General features: G+C 33.2%; 2 protein-coding genes across 4 annotated transcripts in view; one reads left to right on the top strand and one right to left on the bottom strand.

The window, feature by feature from the left end:
- The window catches only part of LOC119642960 (DNA-directed RNA polymerase II subunit RPB9), a 29,325-nt gene extending 21,338 nt beyond the window's left edge, over nt 1–7,987 (top strand). The window contains exons 3-4 of one of the 3 annotated variants that reach the window (XR_005248181.1): nt 7,351–7,545; nt 7,624–7,987. Coding sequence is in view for 1 of the 3 variants with exons in the window: in XM_038042293.1 (XP_037898221.1) it covers nt 1,122–1,332 (211 nt within the window). In the remaining 2 variants the exon portion in view is untranslated. Of the gene's footprint in view, nt 1–1,121; nt 2,131–7,350 lie in introns of those variants that run through there. The other 2 variants (XR_005248180.1, XM_038042293.1) reach the window with 2 other exon arrangements.
- A 2,011-nt stretch (nt 7,988–9,998) lies between these two features.
- LOC119642956 (zinc finger protein 235-like) overlaps nt 9,999–19,911 on the bottom strand; it is a 24,271-nt gene continuing 14,358 nt past the window's right edge. Inside the window, exons 5-10 of the mRNA XM_038042286.1 lie at nt 16,768–17,050; nt 13,833–14,141; nt 13,585–13,754; nt 11,810–11,975; nt 10,773–10,856; nt 9,999–10,704 (exon numbers count right to left, since the gene is read on the bottom strand). Of these exons, the coding sequence (XP_037898214.1) occupies nt 10,508–10,704; nt 10,773–10,856; nt 11,810–11,975; nt 13,585–13,754; nt 13,833–14,141; nt 16,768–17,050 (1,209 nt within the window). The 3' untranslated portion in view covers nt 9,999–10,507. The remainder of the gene's footprint in view (nt 10,705–10,772; nt 10,857–11,809; nt 11,976–13,584; nt 13,755–13,832; nt 14,142–16,767; nt 17,051–19,911) is intronic.

Genomic DNA, 19,911 nt, shown 5'->3' with positions numbered 1-19,911 from the left:
AGTGTTGAAAGGGAAGGGTTTCATCACTTTTTGAATGAGAAAAACTGAATATCGGAAAATTTGGTTTCAACGAATTCCATCTCGGATTGAAAAGTACTTCAATTTAACGACAAACCGGACGGTAGCTTTGAAACAATCTGGGAGAGCGTTAGCTACTACCAATTGAAGCGTTGTTTTCTATTCTAATTGTATAACAAAATACTTGATTTAATGGAAGTTAGAGCCAAGACTATCCGTCTTGCGACCATATCGATTGCAGTGAAAAGTAGGGTTTCCATGGTTTCAAACTTAAAACTGCTGATATTGCTGGCATTTAGAAGGATCTTGCTTATGTCGCGTGATGGTCACCCTACGAATAATGCCTAGCTTTAAAATCTCCTGTAAAAATTATATTTTGTTCACCATCAAAAAGTCACACAATTTCTGAATTTAATAGCGAATAGCACGATACACTGAAAATACTTGGAAAGATTTGGTTTAACATTCATGGTTTGAATAGTAATAACATCAACGGCGGAATCGGCGGAATTCTTTTTTTTTAATACCACCATACTCTTGACTCTAAATTTTTGTTTCTTACAAAAATTTCCCTTAAAATGGGAAAATCAATACTATTTGAGTAGGAATCAATGTCCGAGAATGGCTAGTAACGTTGCACATTATATTGCAACTCGGAGATCATATTTTAAATAAAAGGCTTCTTAGACGGTTTTTTTAAGTACAAGTAAGTCTTTCGATCATAGCGAGAATAGGCATAATAAGTAATTTTTCTTCACATTCCTTAATGTGCAGAGAGATCATAGGACTAACACATCTTTTAATATCGGAGGTAATCTTTTCCATTTCATTTTGCCCTCATCTTTTTGTAAGTGATATATTTAATTTCAGTGACCTTATTAAAAAGTAATTCACGATTTCTGTTTCATTTTCTGTTATCATTTTCAAAAGGGTAAGATTTGAACTTCATGCGTAGATATATAAATAAGTAAATTAATAAACATATGAAAAGTTCGATTGAAAAAAATTAAGATTGTCCCAGTTATGCTGCCTTCTGAAACGTGTTATAATATAAATATGTTTTTTTATTGCATTATATTTTTTTTTTTATTTCCCTTTTTTAGTTCGCAACTCAAATATTCGCCGTTAAGCTCCTGTCTCAAAGATTTTAGGCATGAAAACGAACGTATTGCTGCATACGTCAAAGATGGAATCGTACCTTTTCCACATTATGTTTTGCGAAATGACAAAGGAAACTACAAAAAAATATATAATTCAATGACAGCAGCATTGAAAGGTTCCGGGCTTCTTCCACTGTCAGATAGACAAACTTAAACTGTGAAAAGGTGGTTCTATCGAAAGTCTCATTGAAGCTACACTAAGATAGTCTTACGAAAATACTACATTTGATAATGTGAGTTTTGATGAAACTTATCGATTTTTTAAGGAACCAATACTAAAGAAAGGGAAAGCCAAAGACATATTCATAACATTTTACCACCCTTAGCTGGCGACTGTTGAAAAGATTAATGTCCGGCTTTGAGCATAACTATTAAGCATTCCATTGGTGGGTGTAGATTTAACTACCCCGACAACCATAGTTACTGCAAATGCCTAAAAAAGATAAACTCTCCACTCTTTATTAATTCGGAAAACTTGCGTTTTCTCATTGTACTGGAAGAGTTGTTTCCTCAAATCGTTTCAGTTGCTGCTTGGCCAATTTTACGTATGACAAACAAACATTAGATTCAACCACACGTAGACGCTGTGTATGCCGGAAATTAATTAGCGTGCATGTAAATGAAGATTAGAACGAAAGGGTACATGTACGACAGCATCTATCAAGAGGAAAGGTAACGATTAATGTGGTTACGAGACGTTAAACTAAAAAAAAAATGCGCACAGTAACGCGCCACCTGATTCCAATATTCAATAACACGGGCTTCGACTACGCCACCATTTAGAACTAAGTAATTACAAATTTATTTCATTAAAGGAAAATGGCACAGGAATTGTAGAAAAAGTGAAACGGTAAATCTCGTGCTAACATAGATTCCATAGCTACATAAAGGTGAAATTTAAGGAAAGTGGTGGAAGACAGGAATGTTAAGGCTACGTAGAAAAACCCTCAAGGGATCCTAAGGGAAAATTGTAGGAAACATAAAACTGAAATGAGAGAATTAGAACAGATGTAACACCTGATGTCTATAAGTCCTTCATGTTTGCCCAACTCAGCGAAAAATCGAAAACGGACTTTAATATATTTGGGGTCACTATTCATTGCGCTTTGTGAGGATCGGAGGTTCTTGAGAGTGAACTAGTTACTTCGGGAGATGCGGATAGGATTTCCATAGTTCGTCTCTCAGACACTCCTCAGATCTTTACACTTAAAAGAATAGCACGTCCTTAATCTTTACAAGAAAGGAGAATTATGGATCCGTGGACCTGGAGGCTAAATTCCAGTCGTATATAAGAAGAACAAATATTTTTCTATTCCATTTTTTTTCCTTTACATGTTTTTCAGAATTTAATACGTTTAAATATATATGGATCACAGAACAATTTATTTAATTCTTTTATGAGAGTAGTGTATACGAGAACATCAACAGCTGGATGCAACTAAATGATATTGTTTAACATAAAATATATCTAGCTTTTTGCTTTAAGGTCTTTGAGCTCGTAATAACTTGACCCATGCTTAGCTACGACTACGGCCTTTTCGAATTAATTAGCTAGCTTGCTATTGTAGTGATCTACTAAGCCACTTCGGATGAAGTTCCTTTTAAATACCGTTTATAGGTTCGTAGGTTACGGGAAGAGTAAAGAAAGGTCTTGTGAAAGGAAAAAAGATCTTGTAAAAGATCGAGATTTCGTAATAGTGCATATGACGGGTCATTACTTAGTTTGTTTTGTCCAAACAGAATATAGCAAGACGAAAAACCTCGTGCTTGCACGAAAAGCGCTTCTCAGTGCACAATTAATTACCGATAAGTTTTCATCTGAATCTGGTTGAGAGATTTTAATGTGTGTTCTGACGGCGGCTAAAACAGATCGACTTCTCGCATTAGCTTGCAGAGCATAAAAGGCAGTAAGGTTATGATGAACACCATAATTTTCTAACAAGGCCTTGAATAGGAATAATTTGAATTGAACACCGTTGTCAGTTGTAATTGACTTAGGTGCACCCAAAATGACACGCTTTTCCAGCAATGCAACGATGTTTTGGGCGTTAAGCTTTCTGACAGATTCGAGAAAGTGAAATTTCTTGAAATGAACGAGAACAATGATAACACCAATGTTACCAGAAGATGACTCGGTTCGCTTGTAAATAAAATCATCTCGAATCACTACGCCAGGTACTTCTTCTAGCTCGTACTGAAAGCGATCACTTAAAGAAACATATTGCGGAAATTGAAACGCATTCGAAGTCAAATCAATTTCGATGGAGTTAGTCAAGTCTTCTAAAAAGCACTTATTAATGTGTAAACTATCAATTTCTTCGAGGACTTCGGAATGACCATGAATCAGGCGCAACGTGTTGACAATCTTTTCGAAGCTTAATTGAGAAAATGAAACCTTGCAATTCTAATGAGCTTCGAGCAAATCGACCGTGAAGACCCCTCTGGGACATTAACCACTTGACAGAAGCCCTCTTACATAGGCTCGAAACTTTTTAATAACCAGAAAAACTGGACATTCTTTTTCAGATACTGTAGTTTCTTTGAGCACTATTAAGCCTTTAAGACGCACAAGCAATTGGAACTTGCATCACATTGTATAGAAAATGCACGATTGAAATCTGGATTTTGTAATAAAGGAGCAGAACGTAATTGTTTTTTCAAGTTTTCAAAAGAGAGATTTCCTCCCTCTGACCGTTCAAAAGTTTCCTTTTTTTTCACATGCTAGTAAGGAGTATGAAAAAAGATGTGAAATCACATACAAAACGGCGGTACCAACCACAAACACCTAAAAATCTTCGTAACTGGCGAACAAATTTCGGCAAAAGATAGTTACGAATGGCCTGAACTTTGTTAGCAATTGTTTAGACGGTTTGGGATGTTATATGTCCCAGTTTTTCCAACAACTTGTGTTTTGAACAATAATAGTTAAAATGGCTTTCTGTACTTACAAAGCAATTTCAGACAATCTTTGGAGATGCGCAGTAAAAGTCTGATAAATAATTAAAAGATCATCTAAGCACACAAAAACTCGATGACGTAGATGAGGTGAGATCACTTTATCCATTAATCGACGCATAGTTGCGTAACCCAAAGGGCGTTATCGCAAGTTGGTATAACGGACGACCAGGCAATGTACAGACTATCATCTTCTTTTTGAATTTTCATCGAACGATATTTGCCAAAAGGCTTCTTTTAGCTTAAGACTGTTGATGTATTCAGCCTTTGGTAATGTACTCAATATCCCATCAATCAATGGTAAAGGATGAACATCTTTAACCGTAACACTGTTCGCTTTTCGGGCATCTAAACGCAATCGAATTTTTCCTGGTTTAATAACTAATATAACAGGTGAATATCAAGCGCTTTGCGTTTTTTTTATAACTTCTAGAGCGAGCATTCTATAGAGATCTGCAAACAGAAGCCTTTCTACTGCAGGCGATACAGCGAAACGTCTATGTTTGATAGGTTTATTGTTACCAGCATCGATAGTATGATAAATTAGTGAGGTCCTGCCCAATCCTTCAATTTTGTAGGATGTGATAGCATAAATAAGTTAGCTTGCTCTACCCTCAAATTGTAATTGGTAATACTACGCGAAAGTTTGTCACAATTAAAAAGCGTAGATGTGTTTGGACTTTCGCCTTCGATCTTTGGTGGGACGCAAGGTAGGAGTGAAATAAATTCGTAAATATAAAATTTTGTGGAAGAGATGGAATTAGCAGACGGATAATCGGATTAATTTTACTGCAGGATGTTCGCTGCCGTCAACTGTCTTCAAAGATACAGTAAACTTTCTCCAAGAGTACTTATTTTCTTGAAGAAACCCTTTTGCATAATTGGAAGCAAGACAGGAAACAGACGCACCAACTGAATAGAAACAAATGCTCGTTTCAACAAACATCTGAAAGGACAGAAGAACAGAAAAACTTTCTATTACATAAGAGAAATTTCCAAAAGCATCACTATGTCAGCGTTATTTTACTCGTTCACGTGGTTCGACCGCATCTTTCTTTGTTTTTTTGGTTTATATCAGCGGCACTTGCACGCGTCGTACGAATTAATGATTTTCTTATATATTTTTTTTCTTGAATGTAATCTCGCTATTTTCGTGCAATATTAATTATTATTATTATAACTAATTTAGTCAAAGAAATAAATTCTAACATTAAAGTCTTAAAGCACTTGATCTAACGCTACCGGTCTCATTAAAGCCTCTACCTCATTTGAGGGTTGAATTCACAACAAGTGAGCTGTTAATCGAGATTCTTTGCTTATTCGACCACCCAGGCGGAATAAGTTTTTCTATTCTTATATTTAATTGAATAAAGTAAATTGAATTAGAAATCTATAAAAGTTATAATATCGCCAGCCATTGAAAAGGTGGAACTGTGTACGTGACATCAAAGAAAATTTTTATAACGAAAGCCTATTTGGCTTAGCGAAAAAGCCTTATTATGGAAGATGGATGTGTAAAGAAAGCATTTGGTCCACCAGGAAACTATTGGCGACCATGTGCGAAAATAGACGAAATCACAAGAAAACATTATAATAGCCTGAGCGGAGTGCACCATGCCATTAACAAAAGTTAGTAGCCGCGAGAAATAAATCGAGTGGTCACAACCCACCATAATCATTCAAAAGTCGAACTCATATTGCAAGGAATAAGTTGATAGGGTAGGAATGATCCAAAGCAGACCTCCGGAGATTTTGATAAGGCGCGCGTAGTACTACTGTATTATCTATCGTATATTGGAAGAGTAACAGCAAATCTGTGAACTGCCTGGGCGGAACTTACAGGATTATCACGAGGATAACTGGCAAGTCAATTCGAAACCAAAACAAGTTTAAGCGGAGGGCATTGTTATGAATATTGTACATGTAATAAAATGAGTTGATAAAAAAATAGAATTTTATGAAATCAAAGGAAGCTTAAGTGATCGCAGCTTACGATTCGCAAAAATTCCCTAGTAACGAATAAAACATGAAATTCACCATTTAAGAAAATTAACAAAAATTCACTGATATAATAACATAATTACGTTGCTATTATTACATAATAGCATTGGTGTAATAATGTATCAATTGGTATAATAATGTACCAATAGTATAGATATGAAATGCACTAGTGGCACAATAATATATTGGGTAAGAAAAACAAGAGGGTAAGAGGATTAACGAAAGCATCGGAGCAAAATGTGGTATTCGTGACTTGTTTCAAAAGGTTTGCGAGCAAAGAACTTGATTAAGCCGATTTAGTTAAATCATTTAGTCAATATTCGATACGAAAATTCGGAATAATGAATTTATTATTTGACAAGAAGCATTGTTAAGATTAAATTTCTCTAGTTCTGAAAATAATTTTCTTTAATAAAAAAGCTGCTCTAACTCCTCCCTTTTGATTCTTCTTTTCCTCTTGATTCCTTTGATATCGGGTTCAAATATCACCACAAAGTGGTAGATTATCTTCTTTGCAGTAATCCTTTTAGTATGAATGTGTGTAGGAAAATGACGTGGAGAGTAAGTCAATGTAGGCGTGTGGATTCCGGACGAAATGTGACGGGCGACACAACTTGATTGCATAATTGTTATGCAGCGATCTCCTGTGGACATCAAACAACAATGCTTGGGAAGTATAATACAAGTTGCAACAGACTAGAAACTCTTACTTAAGTGAACAGTAGTTGAATTTTGAAAATTTTTTAAATACCGATCGGAAAGAAAATGCGAACTGTCCTGTTCTCAAGAGTGGTTGCTCCTGCTATTGTTTTGTGTGCCTATTAGTTTAGCGTCAACTTCTAAATGATCTGCATTGTCTGATTAAAGGAACAAAAACAAGGTTCTCCCGCCGTTGGCACTAGCAATACATGGGGAAAAATTCCATCAGCTTCAAACAATAAAAAGGAAGGAAAAAGACTCGCGCAATGATGGAGTTTTTGACCTATATCAAACTCAATCAGATTAGAATCGATTATTACATGGAGCAATTCATGATGGCCGGGCAAATTAAAATCCTAAACTAAATTACTCAAGTACTCAAGTAGGCCAAGCTGATTTCTGAGAATCTATATGTGCGATAAGAGTATTGAATTAATTTATGCACATTTATTTATCAAACTTCTATCTTTTAAAATTAATAGGAAGAATTAAAACGCAATGTTCTGTTTTTTTTTAGGGTATATGAACAAATCGTTATATCTCGTTACATCCACAGCAAAAATCGGATAAGACTACGACTGGCAAAAACCGAAAGTGATTTAAACCTAATGATATGGTCGTGGCATTAGGGGACACAAGTCAATACAGCCTTACTTTCTATTGTAACTGCAGTTGGCTATAACTTTGCTTTGCTAATTTGCTGGACGCAGTTGTAAGTCTTCGTCCACATTTAAGCTTACCTAATGATCTGTATCATCCAGTAATTTCTTTATTCTTTCATTACAAACAGGTTAGCCTGTTGAACCACTCAAACATTTTATATCCCCACTTACTCAAATATGCAATACGATTTTAGTAAAGCCAGTTGACGGCCATGACTTAACAAAACAGCTAAGTACTATAAATATAGGATAAAGAAACTTTTCAAAAAATTTATGAAAAATGGCTGTGCGTACGAGTACGAGTGTTCGTCTACTCTGCTGCAAGGCATAGATTTAATTAGCTCAAACACCAAACTTATTGCAGATATCTTCAGTGGACAAAACCCTCGACTCTTATTAATCCTAAATATTTTCATAAGTTTGTTAACTCCAAAGAAAAATCTCCAAATGTTCATCTCATGTCTCTTTCAATGGCTCCGGCGCTTAGTTTGATATTGAGACCTCGAATCCCTTTGCTGAGTAGTTCCGACGAAGTTTTTCAACTATTCATTCCGATTTAACCGATTATTGCCCTTACCAAACTCCAAACTTGCTCCCTTCCTTCCTCCTTGGATTCGCAATCGTATCAGCTTCAAACTGATTTCAATAATTCGTTTGCATGGTGCTCATGAAATTTTGTGAAAAAATGGAAGAAGCTTTCTTTCTCAACGAGGAATTCATTCAATACTGAGCATATCATCGATTCATAAAAACTTGAAAACGCATAATTGTTCGCGAATTTAGGGGTTCTCTTCGACCAAAGGTTACGTTTTAATCTGTACATTAAGCTCTCTTTAAGTGAAGGCGGATCGGCGACAAGTTCCATTAAACAGTGGTTCAACGATTCTGATATTAGAGAAAGGCTACACATGAGTTTAGTTAGCCCAATACTTGAGTATACCTCTTTTGTGCGGTCTCTTTCGTGGAGGTGTTATGTAGATTTAATAGGATCCGTTCAAAAATAATTCCTATTCTTTGCCCTTAGGAATTTTTAGGAAAAAAATTAGGAAATTAGAAAAAAAAGCTTGTCTTTTTGCCTTTGACAAACGTAGATTTTTTCTTAGTGTTTCGGTCCTAACTATCTTAATAAATGCTGCTATCAATTCGCCGATATTACTTGGTGAAATAAATTTTAATCTCCTTAGTAATTTCTCTAGGAACTTCGTCTTCATAAAGCGAGATTTTCAATAAGTTCAATGTCCTTTGCAAAAATCTAGAAAATATCTGTTACTTAATCTCAATATCGACTTCTTTAAATTCTTTGTCGTATTTAAATTAATATGTACCTTTAAAAATATTTGTCTACTATTATCGGTTGCCAAGCTTTTTCAATGGCTTAGAAGTTCACTCACTACTCGAAACTGTACCGGGTGCGGCTGTGTGTCTGTCCTAGATTTGTACATGCTTTTTTTTCTGTTTCTCTCTCTTATTTGTTTATACATTCTGTATTTGCGTCAGTTTTTGTTCTTTACTTCTCTATATATGCTTTGTATTAGGTTTTAATAATAAGTGATCAATTGAATTCATCTGTTAATTTATTTTAGCTGAATTTCATATCTAAATAAATAACATAAATAAATAACTAAATGAATGAATTTAAAGCGCAATTTGGCAATTGAGATTGTGTTTGCACCATGGATTTGCAGCACTTTTTTGAAGTTAGTAACATACGTGTAAGGCAGAATAGAGATTGTTTAAAATGAATAAAACTTCTTACCTGTCATAGCTGCTATAAAAGGCAGCTGATCGGTACCTTAATGCTTATTCCACTAAACTAAGAGGATTATTGCGCCTTGTGCTTGGTTTTAATAAAAATGACTGCGATTTGTTTCTCCAGTGGATCTTGTGTTACATTCTACTCCTCGCGCTATTCTCTCCAACAGATCAAGCGTTACAACCGCAACTGTACGTATATGTAACTGCTTATACAACAAAATCAATTTCTGACAAAGAGGCAACTATGCGATTTCCTGGATGTATGCGATTAACCCCTTGTTAACGTGTCTTCCCTTTTTTCAAGTTTTAAATGTATTTACTTGTGATACGTGCACTGTGACGATATGAGAACTGTCTTTTGCTACTTGCAATAAAGGAAATATTTCTTGCCCCAAGAGTTTTTTATAAACACCTTCTTTTATTATTATACTTTATATTTTTCATTCATAAGTAAGCATATATTGTTTAAACATCAATTTACTGACTAGATCTAAAATGCATAAAATTATGACTCTAAACTTATTTATATTTACACTGTACAGAGATCTAGTGTATTATTAACATAATGAAAAAATTTTTGGTTTAAGTAGAGTATTAATATGAATGCACAAGTGCGTATGTACTAATCTCTTTATGAACATCACTTATTGTAAATGCGAAAATATATTTATTGAAAATATTTAAATATATATGTTAATGTATATAAAGTTCACATATAATGGCTGGGATTTGAAAATTTTTATATCAATGATAAATTTCAAAATAAATTAGATTGTTTTGTTGGCTCGAAGATTAGTAAATTTTTAGATTTGGAAACATTTCTTAGAAATCATCATATATTTCAAAATGTCGTTCAATTTGCTTACATTTAGACATGAAAAGCTTCCACTAAGAGTAAGCGGTTGGTTGGCCCGTATTTTTTGGTAATGAACTGAAGGCGAAAGCGCTATTCGACTTTTAGCCTGTACGTTTGTAGAAATCAGTAATATTAACAATCTCTTTGTATTACGCCTTTTTTTAGATTACTTTCTATCAATCATTAAAAAGAAATAATTTTTTTTCCTTTCCGGTATAGCGCTATCGGACTGCGCAGTGCGTTTAGCATTCTAAATAATCTTTAATCGGTTTGATTTCTAGCATTGAATCGTAAGTAAAAAAAATTAAAAATACAAGGATGAGGAGAGTATTCAATGGTCGACCTGATAGTTTATATATAACATCTTAAATTGTTACTCCTACTTTTTTTTATTGTTATTGTTACTTATCACTAAGTTCGTTACTATCATTTGATGAATCGTCTTCGGTAGCCAACTCTACATCATATTGAAAACCTGTTTTCGTTACATCGATTAACTTATTTGATTCAAAGCATCTCAAACAAATTCCCTTCTGTTTGGCATTTACGGCGGCAAGGTATACTTTACCGCATCGGACACATTCATCCTGCTGCTCTCCTAAAATTTTGAGAAATACAAAATTAAATACATTACACTGAAAAACCGAATATTGCATATCAATTTACCTTCGTGTGTTTTCAGATGTGCTCGTAAATTGCAGGCTAAAGCAAATTTCTTGTTGCACAGCTCACAAATATGTGGCTTATCACCTGCCGGGGTAAATACGTATACGATACATTTGTCATTAGTTATGTTTATCTACATACGTACATATATATGTCCATATATATAGATACAAGTGTAAACATCTATTAGACTGGTTCAAAATTATACTGTTTTGTATTTTATGATTTCTTTTATCAAAAGAAAAGTTTGAAAATAATTCAGCATCCATGAGTTGAGACTAATTGATTGGATTTTCGCAATAGTTTGAATTAATTTCCTAATACATCTTCTACTTACATTTTCAGAGAGTACCGGCTGCTCGTGATCTCTTGCAAGAATTTTCCAGTACTTATCAATTTTCTATAAAATCTTTTTTCTATATAGAATGGAACATGTGAGCGCAAAATATTTTCCATTCCTTTACTTGCTAGCTGCCAAATAGAAACTATTCACGTTTATCGTAACGAGGTAACAAGTATTATAGTAAACCCTTTCTAGTTGGAGATTCTTTGTCATTGAAAATGAATTTCCTGTATACAAGTTTTGATAATATTCTTTTCTATAACGCAATAATTACTGTTGGTTGTTCAATAAATAATTGCATAAATCTTAATCTGTCCGCTTCTCTTTTCAAACTTTTGGATTAAACAATAAAAGGTGGTTGTTATTACTTTTTGCTAAAACTTCATTGTGCTCTTTAAATTACTATAAATATACATAACACGTTCTTTCATTTTAAAAACGTTGTGTCTAAAGTAGGACATTTGATGGCAAAAAAATTGCCACTTTTATATTTTCAGCTTGCAGATTGTAAGCCGTTAACATTTAAGCAAGTCAACTAGAGCGTTATAGTGAATCTATGTGGCAAAAACGTTATTTTTGAGTTTCTTGTTTGCTTGTATTTTTCGATGGCTTCTTTTCGTATACTTATTTTGAACCAATCTAATGTACACACATAAATATGGCTAGGGGTACGCTTTTAAGTAGTCTGACAAACCTGTATGAAGAAAGAGATGATTTTTTAAATTTGTTTGTTTAGAGAAGCCTCGGAAGCATATATGACATTTAAACGGCCAAGAACCACTGTGCACGTACATATGGGATTTTAAGTCACCTGGCGTTGGGAACGACTTTGAACACAAATTACATTTATGTGGCTTTTCCTGAAATATTTAATAAGCACATTTGTATAAAATAGGTTTAAGTGTACGTTTCTCCATTTATGTGCGCAACTGCACATGTATATATGTATGCATATAAATATATATCTGAAAATACATAATAAATCTCATAATCGAGAATAGGCGACGAAGTCATCTCTGATTGTGGGTATATCAACATGTAATAACAAAAATAGTAATGAAGAGATTGTTAAATGTAAAATAAATTTGAAAAGCGTCAATATAAAACAAGCAAGAAAGCTTTGTTTGTTTTGAATTCTTTTTTGAGTTAACCATGACGCCATTCCATGGGGTATTACTAATTAGACTTATGTTGTTTGTCGCAAACAGCACAACAAACGTAGCAAACATCCTAAGTAATAAACAGAATTGAATACATTTTCGTGTATCTTATATTGCAAATGGTACAAATGTAGTGATGTGTTATTCAACCAAAACGAAAGCTTCTGCGAATGTGTTTTAATCGGTAAATGCCGTAGAGAAATACGAGGTTTGGTGTTGGAATTCTCCGAATCTATCCGTAAGGATAGCATTAGATAAAACATATTAAACAATTTAGAATAAATTAGAAAATCTAGAAAGCAATCTGAAAGCAATGAAAGTACTGGGTTGCTTTTTGGAAATTTGCCTGAAAAAGGAGTAAGTGCATAAAAACGGCATTATCATAAAAATCTTTGAAGTCATTAGTCTGAAATCTTGGGGCCGTGAAAATGCTCCTCGTTAAGCCTTTAAAAAACGAAAATCAACCAAGGTTTTCGAGATCTTTACTTAAGTTGTACTTTGTTTTTTTTATTAGAAATTTTTCCCTTTCGTTTGAATTTTCAAAAATTACTTTAGATCATAACGCATAATTAACACGACGCCCAATTCTTCCTAATTACAGGTGCATATTGTGAAACCTATCTTTTGAACACAAAATCATTTTTTCCCACTTATTAGCGAAAGACTATTCAACACACATCAGAACAAATTTTTTACAAATTTGTTGACATACTTACAAAGAATATCAAAAAATATTTCCAACTAAAATGCATTTTAGGCAATAAGACGGTAAGAAGGAATTAAAAAAAGAACTGTGCACGTTAGCATTCCCTCCTAATAAATCATTGATCACTTGTGTTCTCTTTGTATGGACGAAAATCTGTTATCCCTTAAATATAATTAATCTGTAATCACAAGAAGCGGATTTAGCTCCAACCAGTGCATTAAAACTGACAAAAAATAGGCTTCAGAAGTCCGCTAACCCTCTCCATTGTTCTATTGCCGTTTTATTTTTTCATAATGCCTCTTAACTGCAAGCTTGATGTATTCCCACGAATTGGAAAGAGTGGTCCATAAATATACTCGTAAACAGACAGTTTAGTACATAAGCCATGTAGACCTAGAGAAATTTTCATTGAAAACAAATTACGGGTTACCGGTTGCGAAAACCACTCAAGACTTTTTCCTGTATGATATTCAAGTATTTTTCCCAACTTTTATAGACATAACCTTCTTAATGGCTTCATAATAAAAAATGTGCTCTTTAACTAAGCGTAGTAAGTAGGCAATGAGAAATTGATTGAACATTTAGTCAGAACTGGAAACTTACCTTAATATGTGTCATTCGATGATAATATAAATTTGAACTGGCTGTGAAACGTTTGCCACAAACTTGACATTCGTGAGGTTTCTCTCCTGAGTGAATTCTCCGATGGGTATTAAGAGAACTTGAAGTACTGAAGCCTTTACCACATACTACGCACACATGTGGTTTTTCTCCTAAATTGTACAAGTTTGTGCTTAAAATCGAATTCATTTCAGATAAATATTTTTGTTTGCATGTGGAAATCATCATACCTGTGTGCGTTCTCATATGACGTTTTAAAAGACTAGGTCGATCGAACGTTTTCCCACATACACTGCATGGCAAAAGGGAGCGTTCTCCGCGATTAACTCGAGATGATTTCCTTGGCGTTTGAGTTTTTAATGAACAATTCAGGTTTTTATTACCATTGCTGGTAACCAAATTCTCGATGACATGCAAGGATGTAATGGATCCAAAAGATTCACTTGATATTGATTTATGTTCATCTTCGCTAGTCGAGGCCGGTGACACTGGTAACACTTTTCGATGAATTAATGATGTAGATAGATCTAAAGGCGTATCTGGTTTAAGAATAAAAATTGAATACTTTTCAAGGCTCTTTTTTCATCTTTTTTTGCGGTGACTTTCACGAAAACTAATTTTTCTTCACATTTTTATCTATGTTCATGTTTATGATTTGATAAAATACATTTTTCAAATGCCAAGCTTTAAATAGTGCTTTCATTTTGTTAAAATGATGAATGGAGCATGGCCTACGAACATGCTAATTTTAGGTATGTATACCTTTGAAAGAATTCCAAAACTAAAAGCAGCATAACTATTACAAACTGGTAGAAGGTATATCTGTCTGTTTACGGGAAATTAAGGACGTGTTTTCTTCGGAAAAGAAATTTCTTCGTCTCTTTTTAGCTCCTATTCTGAATATTTGATCTCTCCTCCTAAAGGTACGACTAAGTATTTTCAAAGGTATGCGGTTGTGAGGCAACGCTTTCTGCTCTATTAAACTCACACTGTATTTAATTTTTTTATACATTCGTAAAGGTTAGTGGCGATGTTCTCGCAGGAAATTATAGTAATTTTTCTCTTAATATATTGCAATATCCAAAAGTCTAAAGATTGAGATAAAAGATTAAAGTTAGATAAATACTCATGCTCTACGGCATCAAGCATCATAATGAAAGTTAGAACTAAAAACATGCCAAGCTATCAATCGCATTAAGTTTACTATAAGAAATCTTCTTGGCATTTGTTTTTTCATTGTTTTAATTGGCATTAAAACTCCCAAGGATCTTCCAGATATTATTTGAAAGTCGTTAGAAAGTTGAGACGATCCGAAGAGATATGCTACGAAGAAAAGAGAGTTGCGTCACACATACAAACAAGAAATTTATACAATTCTATGTAACGTGTGTGAAAAATATTTCCCCGGTCGCAAAAATGAAGACATTTACAGATATATACGAGTAGACAGAAAGATAGGTTGTTGTTTTATATTGCTGGAAGGTATTTTCTTCCATTTTCCTTCTATTATAGGAACATTTCCGCGTTTAGAAATAGTTTTAGAGTTATGTTAAGTATAAACAAAAAATTAAAAGAAGTTCACTTGAAAAATTTCGCATGTTTCCAGACGGACAATAAAACATGAAACATGAAAAATTTAAAAGTAACGCAACATTTCGTACTTCAAATTAAAAACTTTTGTATAAATTAGTTCAGATAGTCAATAGCCGGTATAACTAATCGTTTTTAACCACACTTTCACTAAATTAAATGAATGCTTCACTCGACCGATCTAGTTCGATTGTAAATATTTATTCATATTGCATTTTTTTCTCAAGAAGTACGACATATCTTTACAATTGACTTTTACAGCAAAATATTACGAAACACTTTATTTTTCACAACATTTAAAAAAGCGCATCTATTTCACTGTCCCGCTGAAGAAGCTAGTGAAGCCACATAAAAGCCCTGAACTTTTTGCTGCAAAAACTAGTTCACATGGGATTCCGGGTTTCCCACATGTGAAAAATGATATGTGAGCTCTGTGGATGCTACCTTTTACGAATCCTATGCCGTAGAAATGAAAACTGCATCTCGCATCTATTTTCTATCTAGCAGTACATGTGATATAGCTAAGTTAAAGATATTTCGCCCGTTCAATATCGGTATAAATTATCATTTGTAAAAACCAATCGTTATAAATTATCATAATGTAAAACTCACAGTATAACGTAAACGGGGACCAATTCCATTCTTAAAGATGAAAAAATAAATTGGGTGTTTCTCTCGTTAGACATTTGCGTGCACGTTTTAGGGTACTTGTTGGAAAATTAAAAAGATCGGCCACGACCACCCAAATTTAAAATTTAATTCTCTTGCCGGAACGTCTAAAAGGAAAGTTGAGAGACCCTATGAAGTATGTATTCTTGAGCAGAATCAAGTTCTGAATCGATTTCAACAGGTTCGTCTGCCCATCTACATCATGTCTGAATATCTTAATAACTTCTAAGCATTCTCCTGATTGCAAACGGGAAGATATCGACTTTAAATTTCTGCTCGCAGCAGAAAGCTAAAACTTGCCAAATCGGTAACACTGAAAGTCTACAATAAGACGTAAATTAAAGATCCATCTCCCATTTCAAAAATAAAAAGTAAAAAAATTGGGGTTTTTGCTCATTACTTATACATTACAACAAATAAAAATATAAAAATTTTCCCGCATATAATAAGGGTGAACCCGCACTACGAAAAAAAAAACGGAAAAAACACGTCAAGTGTATCCAAAATTGAAAAGTCACTTTGTTCTAGTTTTTTTTTTTTTGATAAAATAAATATGATTTTCCCATGCTATGGAATGAATTTTTCAGACTTCCCGAGACATTTCACCCTTTTTATATGATTCAAGTTAATTTCAATTTGTAATTTTAATTCTACTTGATTTTAAAAAAGTTATTTCTGATTTCTTTTATGTACTTTTTGGAGACCCTGCATCTCCCGTGCTCTCATTCTTCTAGTATTGTTGCTAAATACGCTTTCTTAGGAATGGTATATTTTGAAAAATTCATCTAAATTTTACTACAAATAATAGTTTATATTAAATAATAATTATGTAAGATAATACATGTACATATATATATATATGATACATATATACATATTTATATATCTAAAAACCTTTGCATTTACCTTGAAGTATAGAATCGATAGCATGTCGGTATAATGAAGTCCGCATTTCAGAAAATAGATGTTGCTCTGGGCGTTGAGGTAAGTAAAAGACAACTAATTCATGGTTATTGGCAATCATTTTAATTGTTTCATATATTGGTTCTCCTTTTAATTTGGTACACACCATGTTCACATTTGAATCAAACGTGTTTGATATTCTCAGAAAACGTATCCAATTGCAGTGATGTACCTCTTTGCCGAGCATGATGGCAATTTCATCGTATAATCCAAATTGATATCGTATCTGTAAATCAAAAAAATGTTCAGCGGCTTCAAAAAAGCGATATTCATAAAAGCGGCTTCAAAAAATCGAAATTAGCAACGATGCGCTTTATTGCAATAATATGGATCAATTACTTACAAATTGAACGAAGGCGATTTCTTCTAAATTTTAGGAAAAAAGTTATTTAGATTAAATTACTAAGTTTTACAACCCATTAGCGGAGAGCATGAGTGATTCTATAAGTATTATTTTATGCTAATGTCTAATAACAATAATGACAATGATAATATGCAATACAATCTTGTGAAACAATAATAGGATTATTAACCACTGATGGCAAACTAGCAAAACCCAGTAACGAATTCGCACATATAATCAAAACAATCACTTATGTGTGATAACATGTGGTTGCCTTTTATCTTTATCCTTTCGCTATGAAGAACAATGTGATTAAAGCAAAAATTTGTTCGAAATTACAACAATTAAATAAACACATTAAATAAGTACAAGTTAAGAAGGTAATATAAATCTTCCATTTCATTTTCAATGTCCGAACGTACAACTTATTAAAATATATATGTATTCATTCATATCACACATTTAAATGTTCTATATTAAATGTTCTGCATTACATAGTTTGTATTATTATATACTTTATATAATATGTATTATATATTAACATAATCTATTACATATAAGTATTTTTCAATAAAATAAAAATATATTTTCATTATTTCCTAAGTAGACTGCAGTGAAAGTTCAATCGACTTTGGTTCCAAAGAAATCTCCAAAATTGAAATTTATGAATTTTCCCTAATTTTTTGTAGAATTGGTCAATCACAATCAAATGTCCAAAGAAGTAATAAGCGAACCGTTTGCTTCCTGCTCGTCTTGATGAAGCATTTTCATCGTGAATCCCAACAATTTTTTCACAAGCCTGTGGAGCCTTTATTGCAAAATAGTTAAAGCTATATTGCAAAATATCTCCATTTTTTTTATTTGGCAAAGCAGTGTAGGGCATTTAAGAGACATCCCCCCTTAATTGTATATAAACTGTACCCTGCCCCTTGCCTACCCCATTTGACATCGAAAGGGTTGAGGTTGGCAAAACTTCGCAACTTCAAAGTCTTCTATTTGCAAAAACTTTATACTTACTGTATGCAAAACATATATATACGTATGCATACGTTTCATTCACATGGTTCTTTCTATGCCAGTCTAGGATCAGATTACCTAAATGGTAAATATTATTAAATACACCACCCACACTTTTGGTGAAGACTGAAGCAAACTCAAAACAGAGAACAAGAAACTTTCATAATTGCCGCACATTAACAGGTATGAAGGTAATTAAAGATTCCTTTCGAAGACAATGCACTAATGTAATTGAGATTAATAGACATTGCACACCTTTTACATTTTATGTCGAGCATACGCTGCTATTTGGAACAGAGGATGGATTTTAAAGACATGGAGTTTTTTATTTATTTTTTGTTTGTAAGATTTTTTTTAGTTTACTAAGATCTGCAACACTTAGTATTGCAAATGGGATTTTAAGATATTTGAATGAAAAATTATGCAATATCTAGTATAACTTTGTTTGTAGTGCGGGCCCTTTACGTGTCGTTATCCACCACGTTATGCAGTTATTAGTTACTATTAGGCACATTATTGGGCTAATCCCTATTACGAAAACTTACCCGGTAATAAATATTAGAGGGCAATCTATATGTATTGAAATTATTGGCCCGTTTTTCCAAATAATTTCTTTTATAGAATTCATGTATGTTTCTGGATGATAATTTTTCAAAGTTAGTCCGTATGATTAAAGCAAAGTATGAGCCAAATGTTAATTTTCCATTGAAGGAACGTATGAAAAAGTCCCCCGTACGGACAAATGAGTGTAGATACATTGGGTTAAGAAGCTTTTGATAATCAAAATTCATAGGCTTTTTATGGGACTTATTCCTGGTCGTTACTAAGAAAATAATGAAATTAATATAATTTCACATTTTGTTAAGGAATAATATTAGTTCATATACGCTGTGCTACTGCGTTTTCTTTATCGTTCGTTATGTGAAATATATCTGTTTCAAAACGTATGTTGTGTATTTTTGTAAAATACAAACAGTACTGATGTAGTATCTGTGATCTGTATGTGATGCTGGAATTGGTGATGAACCTGTTGTTGCTGATCTTACTTGTAATTTTGAAATATAATTAATAGTCAAGTAGTCTTTTAAAAAAAACGCATGTATTGAAGTTTCCGGTGCAATTATACAAGAAAAACAAGTATGCATACGCACATAGAGACACAAACACATATAAAATACACAAATATGCACATATATATATACGCATCACTCCTATAAGCGTATAGATGCTGTTCGGACAGATGTACTTTTAACATACCAACATAACTTAAACACGTAATGAATATTGGTAGCCGGTGGTGGTTGTGTGCATGCCGGCATTAGATTGCTCCCGAAAGCAGATACGGGAATTTTTATATTTAAAATAAATTTGAACAAAATGTTATTTTAGTAAAAGGAAAATGCATGAAGTATGTATATACAATTTATATGCAAAATCATAATGCTTAAGATCTTTGACGACGAGAGATATTCGTTTCCATCTATTTAGATGAATATAGTTGCATTCATCATTAAAATGATTTTTGTGTCCGGTTCAAAAAAAATTTAAAACTCTGTGCATTGATTAAGTGTGATGTTTAGAAAGAGGGAATGCGAAAAGGAATAAAACTTGGGGTACAAATATTTTTTGATCGAATTGCAAATTCAAGCGTGGTTTTCTTTGAGCGATAATTTAAATCATTTACGAAAAAATCAAATGGATATTAAATAAAAAGTGTCGTAAATGAT

Source organism: Glossina fuscipes, unplaced genomic scaffold, assembly GCF_014805625.2.
Source record: "Glossina fuscipes isolate IAEA_lab_2018 unplaced genomic scaffold, Yale_Gfus_2 303, whole genome shotgun sequence".
Taxonomy (NCBI): Eukaryota; Metazoa; Arthropoda; class Insecta; order Diptera; family Glossinidae; genus Glossina; species Glossina fuscipes.
Note: the sequence above shows the minus strand (reverse complement) of the source record. Positions and strands in the feature narration are given on the sequence as shown.